Below are 10,584 nucleotides of genomic sequence, written 5' to 3'. Positions count from 1 at the left end.
GAAGATATGAATCTAATGATAATATCGTATGTCTTTTTATTTCACATTTTATATATTATGTACGATTACTTTTTGCCATACACTCTTGCTGAATAAACGTTCTGTATTTTTGGTGATATCAGGCCGATATTAAAAGTAAATATTAGTAACTAAATATGTATCAATACCACCTGATGCAACACATACATATGTATATGTATATTTCACACACATACATGTTTAAAATTATATCTTTTCTCAAATAACTTTTTAGTTTAAGGACAAAAGTTCATAATTGTAACATATATATTTTTATTAAAAGATATATTTTAAAGAAGAAATAGTAAAATATTTTAAATTTTTATTTTTATTATTGTAATTCAATGGAGGAATAGAGAAATTATAATATATTAATAATGCATTGTAAAAAATTATATTAACATTATTTATCAAATATAATTGTGAAAGATAATATATAATGAAATAAATAATTATAAAATCATTTATAAAAATATTTTGGATTAAAAAGTAATTTAAAAAGTTTTAATTTTAACATTAACTGTAACATTTTCTCTGTGACATTAAATAAAAATTGAGACATTACACAATTTAAAATATACATATGTTCTTATATTTAAATACAAAGCAATAGAGTTTATGCTTATTCAAGTTAATGTCTACTACAATGAACATTAATAGTAAGTACATTGTTTACAGGTATAAAAGTTAAGATCAGTGTTTTATTATTTATAGATATTTTATAATTTTTTAGATATAGGTAAATCGAATTATTAATGTGTAAAATTTGTATTCAGCGAGAAAATTATCAATTATATATATAAGAAAGGTTTTTACAATTGAAAATATGAAAATTTTTTCTTCAATAAAACTACGAGTGTTTTACAATAATATAAAATTTAAAGTATTATGCTAAGAAGTTTTTTTTCAATTATTATGAAATTTAACACAAAACAGATAATCATTACCTATGAGTGTTTAAAGTTTAAAGTAGGAATACTTTGTGTTATATTATATTTTAAGTAGAAATTTATATTTTATGAAAATCGTACGCTTTTTCGATTTCACTTCAGTGGACGGAAAGGTATTAATAATACTTCTATAATACTTTGTTTTATAAGAAAAAAATACGGAAGTATAAAATAAAAATCTATAGTATAAAAAAGTTATAAAAAAAATATAAAATCTAGTATACACAAATTACATGCAACGGTAACTTTAGAATACATAAAAATAGGTTTTAAAGATATTTAACAAAATTGTTATATACAATATATAATGTCACGTAAATGCATGAATATGAACACTTATTTATTAATGATATTAATTTAATTCTAATTCTGGGATATATGGTTCAGTAATTGCAGTGACTGGACAAATGCTTAAGGTTTCCTGAAAATGCAAAATGGGATAGTCAGACCAAGAAATAGAAAATATTTTATTTCTATGCATTTAAAATAAAATGAAACATAATTCCTACCAATCTTATTAATTCTGCAAATGTTGGTCTTTCCTGACTTTCCATATTCCAGCAAGATAACATAACTTCGTGAAGTGGATCAGGAGTATCTGGTAGTTGTGGTAATCTAACTCCTTGCTCAATTGCTTCTTCCACTTCACTATCAAGCGAAAAATTAGAATATGGTGTACCACCCATACTAAGCATTTCCCACAAAAGTACACCAAAAGCCCAGACTACTGCTGGTTGGTGTTTTTTTCTATTACCAAGGCACTCAACAGACATCCATCGAGTATATTTTATATCTTCTAAAGCATATTTGGATATTCCATGTCCCATTAGTTTAGGTATCCATTCATTTGAGAGACCTACACTACGTGCACAAAGATATTCATGTATAATTTTATAATTTTCAAGATGTTGTAAAGCAGATGCTATCATAGATCCTATAGGTAGAATATGTTCAACAGGAAATGTGTTCCCAGATCTGGCAGCTAATAGACAATTTTTTAATGTCTGAGGTGGTAATTCAAGTACAACGTGTAATGTATCATGAGTTTCACATGTTCCTATAAGATCTGCAAGATATTTCATAGGAGATGCTTTAATACAAACATCTAGTTCTCGTAACATATGTCTTTTGTCAGATACTTTCAATAATTTGTCAGCTATACTATGAACAGCTACACTACAGGATTTGTCATTTTTTTGAATAACACCTGTATGTACTGTCCCAAATCGCCCTCTACGTATCGTAGTGTCATTAATCATCAATAAGTTTTGTGGTATAATCCATACCTTCTTTTTCAGTTCTTGATAATGATTTACCCTTTCAGGTACATCCTCTGGAATATATGCTAAATTGTCAACTTCGTACAATGGACCTTGCAATGTAAGTTCTTGTTGCTCTGGAAGTTTCCTTATCCGAAACTTTTCATGGCGTTCTTGCAATGTTAAATAAAGTATTATTGAAACTATAAGTAACGTTCCCAAAACAGCAATTGCAATACATAGTATAAAAATTGTCAAATTTAGACTGTTATTTCCACTTTCATTATAAATTGTCAGCTTATTAATTAGATCTGAATAAGCGTACTGCACTTGTCTTTGAAATTTAGAAACTACTGTTAAGCCTATTTGTGGCATTACTTGAGTATTTAATGGTGCATTATAATATGCGCCAATCATTTTTCCATCTCCTACTATAAATTTTGTATATTTGTAAAATTCTGAAGATTCAAATTCTCCAGTAATATAATATCCTAGACTTTGCTGTATTGATGTTTCATAATTGTAATAAGTTACATTAGGACCTGATGGAGGTATTGTACCAGGTTGACAAACAAATACTTGGTAGGTACTAACAGGACCATATTCACTACTTCCCTCTGATAATAAAACAGTTATTGTGGTACTTGTTTGTTCTATTACTTTTGGCATTATTGGCTTATTAGGTGGTCCTATTAAAGTCCATCCCAAAATATATGTAGGTTCACTATCTGTTTGGGTGTTTGCAGCAGTGATTGATACATTATACTTTGTGCCTGGTTGTAAGCCTTGTAAAATGGTACTATTTGAAGCTCCTCCTTGAATCTGACTTTCTACGGCTGGTACTAAATTTGAAGCAAATGTTTCAACAACCACTGCCTTTAAAGTATAAGATGTAATATTTCCATTTCTGATATTAGGCGGTTCCCATGTAATTTGCAAATTATTAAATCCACTGTGAATTATTTGTGCACTCCTTGGTGGACTAGGACCTGAATATATGTTTTTAAGTTTATAAATACCAAAATAGAATGAAAGTACATAGTATTTTTAAAAAATAAACCTGTTTGTCCAGTCGAATAAATACTCATTGCATCTTGACTACCACAATAATTGTTCTGATCAGCAATACAAAGAAAAGTACAAGAAGTAGATATACCTCTCCTACCGTACCTACTACCACAAAAGCATTGTTGACCATTCATTAATCCTGCAAACCTATTAATTTTAATGTGAATTAATATTAAATTTTACTTTAAAAATATTAAATATTATAACATTTGTAACAAACGTTATAGTAATATTATAACAATAACTTACATATAATAACGTGAACGACATTCTTTGATACATTCTGTAGGTGTATTAGCATGATTTAATATTAAGGTTGGTAAATCGGGATCCAACGCGGAACTTCGAAAACAACCCTCATATTTTTGACTAAGTATATGATCACAGAAATAGAAAAGTAGAAATAATATTATCATTATATATTGTAATGTTTTATAAATACAATTCCTATAATTCAATTTTTATTTATACTACTAATTGTAAGTACATTGCAGATATTAGTGTGACGTTCTTTCAGAATAGTTTAAATCTGAATCACTAAATGAATGGTGACATTATATTTAAAACGAAGAAATAAGGTTAACTGTGCACTGATCTTTATTCTTCGTAATTATTAAGATAAAACAATATAGTCTTTGGCTTTTTATCATTTTTATTATTAGTGACAACTTTTAAGAATCTTTGTACTGAATGAGATATTAAAAGTCACAAAATATTTCACGGGTGTGGTAGCATCTAAGTACGTATACTTATTTACTACCTATACCCATTACTATGATTATGATTAATGTTCATTCACTTGTGGCGCTAGTAATATTTAAAATTTAAAATGATATTGTAATAGCATACATATTAGATATTAGTTTTAAATATCGTGTCATTTTTGTATTTAATATTTATTCTTTACAAAATCTTTGGACACCTTTTCTTTATTTCATTTTGATACTTATAATAATTTTATACTTTGATCTTTTGAAGTAAAAAGTTGAGTATAATTTCATTAAAATAGTCATAAATTTTATATAGTGACAAAGTACAATAAATTTCCTTCCATTTAATGTAATCATATCATATCAAAAAATAATTTTAATATCTTATCTTACCAATAATAATATTAATCATTAACTAATAAGTATGTAACTATAAATAAAAGATAATTAAATAAATTTATTTAAACAATATATTTTATATACTACATTTTATATTTTTTCAAATATAATATACAATAATATATAAAATGTATGATAACATACACATATAATTAAATTCTATACCTGGTATATATGCATTATTTTTGCTATTTATTTATTATTCATTCATACTATTAGTAATCGTCCTGATTAGAATGCAATACAAATTAGCAAGTAAATTTTATTATATTCTTTTTATAATAATCTTGTTGACAATACTTTAAGAATCTTGTGCAGTGCTGTTAATAAATATATATGTAATGTTTGCTTAATATAGTAAATGTTTAATCACATATTCTATAACTAAATTAGAATAATATTCATGAAAATAAAAAAAGCTCATGTCAGGTATCTTACATTAGTGACATATAATAAATCAGAATATGATGAAATACTAGCATTATAAAAAAGATTACAAATGCACATGTATTTATTTAATTACAATACACTTTTAAGTCTTTAACAACACTGCTTTTCTGGCACAGGTACATGTAACTTAAAAAAATACAAATTAGTTATCACAAATTTACTGTAAATAAATCGACGGTTCCATCTATACATGGCTCTTATGATATAAATATATACAAGTATCAATTGTATTTCATGTAACAATGTTATGTAAATATTAGATCTGAATCAATACAAGTTTGATTAAGTTCTACTAAAAAATGACATAAAATAATATTACATGAGATATTGCAACATATTAGAAGCATAACTGTGTATTTTCTAGTTACATGTTGTACATATATAAAATCTAGAACCAAATAAAAATATTAGTTATATTATTTATACTACACACGCATTCCTGTTGATATATTGTATAACTATAATAACAAATATAAACTGTTATATTTTAATCATATGTAAGCATTTAATGGCTTAATACTGAGAATTAATAACAGTTTACAGTTGTATTATTTTTACCTACATTTCACTACTTTTAATTGTATTATTTCAAAGTATACTACAACTTCGTTTATATTATAGACAATATTTAGGGATTCTATGCTTGAATATATATCGTGATACTTCGAAGAAATCTTTTACGTAATTTTTGCTAATAAATTAACCTCTACATTTTTATGAGAATTAGGACTAATTCATTTAGGACTGGCTCACAAAATCAAAGTATTAGATTACTTTAGCAATGTCCGAATATAATAAAATAGTTTACTCACAGTCAATTATAACTTACAAAATAATTATAGCAATAAAAAAGAAAAAAAGATGAAATATAATTTAGACACTAAAGCTATACCTTATTTTAATCAAGCAACTTAATGAAATATTGACATTATCTATTCAGCATATCATGCTATTGACTCATTTTATAAAATAAACAAATAATTCTTAAAAGTTGATGAAATGTGTTTTCGATGCAACATTCAGATCACTTGTTTATTATGACATTAAATTGCATACTTTTTATATGCAAAAGTAACGATTTCTCATTATTGTGCCTGTTAGCAAGTCTTCTTTGAATTGTATTGAAATTATGTTCTTAAAGGAAGCAATATAATTTTTTTAAGTGTCCACTGAATTATTTATAATCATTTGTTCGAGATATAGTTACTAAAAAAAAATCTTATATTAATATACAGTTTGTTAAACAATAAATCATGATATATAAGCAGTCTTACAAAAGTTGGTGCTCTAAATACACCTGAGACATTCCTAATAAATGAAATTTTGTCCTTTAAACAGGAGTTTAATCAAGAGTATATTCTTACAAAATCTAAATGAATTAATAGGAAATAATACTTAATTCATTCATTATTTAGATAACTCGTTTGTGATTCCATTGTTCAAGGAATGAAAACGTATAATATTTAGCGAAGTTTGTCATACTCATGTTGAGGGACCTTTTTTTCTTTTGCTGCTTTGTATTTGTTTGTAAGATTTTTTATTTCCAAGTCCTAATAGATCATATATAATGAATTAAAAAACGTAGATATATAATATATAGATAAAAGTACAGTTACATAAATAAGAAAAATTTGAGAAATATCTTACGTTTTAATTGAGCCCCTCGGGAGCGTGTCACACGTGGTGAAACCTTCGCTAAAGAAAGCGTTGTCAAGGAATTTTTCTTTTTTAATTGAACTATTTGTTCCATAGCTGGTGTCATCCACTTTGTTTTAAGATCTCTGTTTAAAAAAAGAATTATTTTACACTGTTATTGTTTATATGTTATAATTTATATGTACTGTTATAATTTAAATATACTCACTCTAATGTTTTTGGTAAAGATTTATGTCGAAATGCGCCTGATTGTTTCTCTTTCATTCTCTGAATTACGCTTAACATGGCATATGTAGGTAAGGATGGAGGAGGTGGAGAAGGAGGTGGTGTAAGTGGTGAAGGTGGAGTTTGTAGACTAATTTTTGCGAGCTTATCAGGATGAAGCGCTAGCACTGCTTCCCAACAAAATTCTTTTCGTTCAACTGGATATTTAGGTTGTGTATTTCGAGTTATGCGTATCTAAAAATAATAATGCATATTATTTTATTATGAAATAAGATTTAATACTAACAAAGAATGTAAAAGTATACCTCGCCATTTACAGGTCTACAAGGTTTCCTTTCTCGTAAGTACGGTCGTTTGAAAGACATGGGATAAGAAATATTTTCATTAGATTCTCTTAAAGGGTGCAAACATGTAGGAACATCATTTTTTTGCCTAGAACCAGACTGAAATAAACTACGTAGATAGGAATAGTTAGGTTTAGTTTCAAATCCCAATTCAGTAATATATTTCATATATTCCATAATGGCAGCTGGTAAAAAATATTAATTATTAATATTTAATTTTAAAAATCTATTAAATATATCAGTCATGAATATTTTTAAAGTAGCAATTTGTCTAATTAAAGTAGAATGGGTTTACATTATTTTTCATATTTAAAAATATTTGAAATATTGATATACAAAGTACAATAACTTACCAGGTGGTTCTTTTTTATAAGGAAAACATTTATGCATAAATAATGATAAATTTGAAAGTAAAATTTCTTTTTGTGCATGGACTTCTTCTGGATCCATTGCTGATGTTACACTATTATCTTCCTTTTCCCAAGGTAATTTGCCACACAGCCATTGTAGTATATTGTACCCTAATGTTTCTAAATCTCCTCTTCTTGAGTGTGCTACAGTAATATTAATTTGTAATAAACTAAAGTGTAATTATGTTGTAAAAAATGAAATATAACAAATTTATAAAACTCACTTCCATGATGTGCATCTCTTGATGTGAATTCTAATGTTCCTTCATGAGCTCTTCTTTCATCATGAACAAATGGCTTATGTACACCTGCGCTTGTACGAAAACGATAAGCTAATCCATAATCAACCAAATAAGCTTGAAATTTTTTTGTTGTTATATCTTCTGCACTTAAGGACAATAAAATATTGGATCCTTTAACATCTGCATGAGCATATCCTTGACTATGAATATACTCAAGTGCATCTAACTATAAAAATATGAAAAATAATGAAATTACAAAATCATTAACTAATTTCTAAATTTTCTATTTTTATAGTAAAGTACCATTTGAACAGCTAGCCTGTTAACAAGTTTAATTGGTAATTTTCTCCCATTTGATATAAACAATTTTCCAATATCAATGCCATATCTTGGAATTACTAAAAATCTATACTTTTGCCCTCGATATATGTGAGAACCAGATCCCTCATATGTTGGAACACCTATTCGTCTTTTTCCTTGTGATTTGCACCAGGTATCAACTAAAATTCATAATAATGGAGATATATATGAAACATAGATTATATATGTTATATACAACTAAATTACTTACTCATATGTTTACGAGCTGCTCTTATATAAAAATTCATTTCAACAAATAGTGGACCGTTATTATGTGGTTCAATTTTTATCACATACTTTGCATCTTGTCCAATTGGAGCATTAATGTCATTTGATGCTGTAATGTAAAATTTTTAAATTTAATATTAATAGCAACAGATAATGAAATAGTGAATACAACATTTAAATAATTTATTAAAATATGTTTCTGTTTGTTTGATCGTGGTTGGCACTAATTTTATTTCAATCAAACGGTATTTGAGTAATGAATACTACCTAAGTATATATCACCAAATCCACCGTATCCTATTGCATGTCCTAGTTTCCATTTGTTTTGAGTAATATCTGTTAATATTTCCCCAGCTGGCAATTGATCAGGTAATTTGCAACCTAATGCTGCTACTCTTTTAACAGATATCTCTTCACCTCGTCTTGGTGCCATTATCGCTATATAGTTATTTATATAAAATTCAACATTCTATTAACTTGTACACTATACTATGATGGAAATATTAACTATTTATTAAGAATAAAAAATTGGACAATATTATAGTTTATTATAAATTCTATATAATTTCACAAGAAAATTCTTCTATACATAAAATTATAAAATGATCATATAACTGCAAATAATTGTTTATATGAATTAAAATATTATATAAAATAAATTATATTTTAACCTATATTTAAATTTTATATTTGTTATGAATACACTATTAGAAATGTTCAATATAAATAAGATATAAAAAATAAGTATAATCTGGTTGAATGCAATGAGTTTATATATAAATACATAATCCTTTTGATTATTTTTTGATTATGTATACACATTGTTAATTATACAAAAGAAAAGTTATATATTTATGTACTGAAACATATAAAATTATTATTTTTATATATATATTTAAACTGAATAGAAGATTTTAATATATGTTATGAAATTACAAATATATGTAATATATGTTATGAAATGTTATGAAAATCTTTAAACTTTTACACCAAAATAATAATACATTTTATTCAAATTAATATTTGAATATATATAACCTATACTGTAAACAATTCCATTTTGTATTATAAATGTAATTAAATTTATCTTATTTATCCCTTTAATTAAATAAAATAATAATTTGATAGATAGATATGCATTACTATATAATAATTAATTTTATAATTCAATACTACAGTACAATAGTAGTGATGAAAAAAGTAGAAATATTCTATATTTTTGTACAACAGTCGTCACTGATGCAGTAGAAAATGCATTATTTAAATACTACCTAATAAGGTTTCTAATAAATACAAATTACGTAAATATTATCATAAAAATTGTCTTCGCTTTTTCTAGTACTTTCCCAAGAGTTCATATATAACTTGCTACCTTGGTTTTCAAAATATTACTTCCTATTTGTGTAAATTAAACAAAAAAAATATAATTTTAAGGATTCCATGTTCAACTGTCAACTAAAATAATTAACTAATAAAAAGCATGAAATACTCTTTCATTTTAGCTTGTATACCTTAGAAGACGGATTAAAGGACATCGCACAAAATCTCTTTAATTGTTTGGCACATCGGAATCTTTAATAATTTAAAGTATTTCTTTTTTGTGTTTTGAAACTCTGACTATCCTCCAAAAAGATTTCACCTAGCGTAAGAATACACCACACTGCCATTTCATGAACTAAGGAGTTTAACGGAAACCGATCAACTGAAGAGGGCGTCCTTAAATTTATATCTTCTTGACTAAGCATTTAAATAACGCTAATATTGACAATAAAAAACCCGCTATATTATTTTATTGTCCACTACATTATCTATTATATTTCCAATATTTTAATCTAATATGATGAGTTATGATTGTTACATAATATATTCATTTTTATTAATAGCATCCGTTTTAATAATTGATTTACTATGTTATAGATAGTTCACTTTTAAAAATGTAATGCTTAGAGAAAAGAGAATTAATGAATTTTCTAACATACATATATTTTTTAATGTATTTTTTTCTAATATAATAATATTATCATTGGTAGCATCTGGTAACATCTACAGCCTTAGATGACCATTGAATATTACAAATTTATATAAATTTTATCTATATAAATGAAAAATGTCAAATGTATTTTAATTAATTTCCTTAATTGATTTTGTATAAAAATGTTTATTTAAATATCTAGTAATGCTATTCAATGTTTTCGTAATTATTTTTTACATTTTCAGTATAAAGGTTATTAAGTAAATAATGAAAAGTACGATAAAAAAAAAAGA

The 10,584-nt window shown here is 25.6% G+C and overlaps 2 protein-coding genes across 2 annotated transcripts; both read right to left on the bottom strand.

Annotated features, from left to right (window-relative positions):
- Window positions 1-994: 994 nt before the first annotated feature.
- LOC100744161 (ephrin type-A receptor 3-like) lies at window positions 995-4,095 on the bottom strand. Its single transcript, XM_003485207.4, has 4 exons — window positions 3,545-4,095; window positions 3,288-3,442; window positions 1,478-3,216; window positions 995-1,389 (listed from the first exon to the last, which is right to left on the bottom strand). Exons 1-4 carry the CDS (start codon window positions 3,709-3,711, stop codon window positions 1,321-1,323), a joined length of 2,130 nt encoding a protein of 709 aa, XP_003485255.1. The 5' UTR covers window positions 3,712-4,095; the 3' UTR covers window positions 995-1,320.
- A 474-nt stretch (window positions 4,096-4,569) lies between these two features.
- LOC100744045 (serine/threonine-protein kinase VRK1) lies at window positions 4,570-10,113 on the bottom strand. The gene is made up of 11 exons (XM_033323321.1): window positions 9,831-10,113; window positions 8,587-8,757; window positions 8,303-8,428; window positions 8,035-8,231; window positions 7,714-7,957; window positions 7,433-7,633; window positions 7,041-7,264; window positions 6,719-6,969; window positions 6,502-6,635; window positions 6,129-6,404; window positions 4,570-6,060 (listed from the first exon to the last, which is right to left on the bottom strand). Exons 2-10 carry the CDS (start codon window positions 8,750-8,752, stop codon window positions 6,337-6,339), a joined length of 1,611 nt encoding a protein of 536 aa, XP_033179212.1. The 5' UTR covers window positions 8,753-8,757; window positions 9,831-10,113; the 3' UTR covers window positions 4,570-6,060; window positions 6,129-6,336.
- Window positions 10,114-10,584: the final 471 nt, after the last annotated feature.

This window comes from Bombus impatiens, unplaced genomic scaffold (assembly GCF_000188095.3).
Source record: "Bombus impatiens unplaced genomic scaffold, BIMP_2.2 scf_0044, whole genome shotgun sequence".
NCBI lineage: Eukaryota > Metazoa > Arthropoda > Insecta > Hymenoptera > Apidae > Bombus > Bombus impatiens.
Note: the sequence above shows the minus strand (reverse complement) of the source record. Positions and strands in the feature narration are given on the sequence as shown.

What these genes read in the sequence shown, in the direction of transcription:
- LOC100744045 (XM_033323321.1), bottom strand. Translation starts at nt 8,752, where the DNA reads ATGGCACCAAGACGAGGTGAAGAGATATCTGTTAAAAGAGTAGCAGCA. An exon ending in AAGAGATGCACATCATGGAA is followed by an intron (nt 7,634 to 7,713) that starts GTGAGTTTTATA and finishes ATATTACTGTAG; the next exon opens with CACACTCAAGAAGAGGAGAT. An exon ending in GTAGACCTGTAAATGGCGAG is followed by an intron (nt 6,970 to 7,040) that starts GTATACTTTTAC and finishes TATTATTTTTAG; the next exon opens with ATACGCATAACTCGAAATAC.
- LOC100744161 (XM_003485207.4), bottom strand. Translation starts at nt 3,711, where the DNA reads ATGATAATATTATTTCTACTTTTCTATTTCTGTGATCATATACTTAGT. An exon ending in TTATTCGACTGGACAAACAG is followed by an intron (nt 3,217 to 3,287) that starts GTTTATTTTTTA and finishes ACATATATTCAG; the next exon opens with GTCCTAGTCCACCAAGGAGT. An exon ending in TTGCAGAATTAATAAGATTG is followed by an intron (nt 1,390 to 1,477) that starts GTAGGAATTATG and finishes TTGCATTTTCAG; the next exon opens with GAAACCTTAAGCATTTGTCC.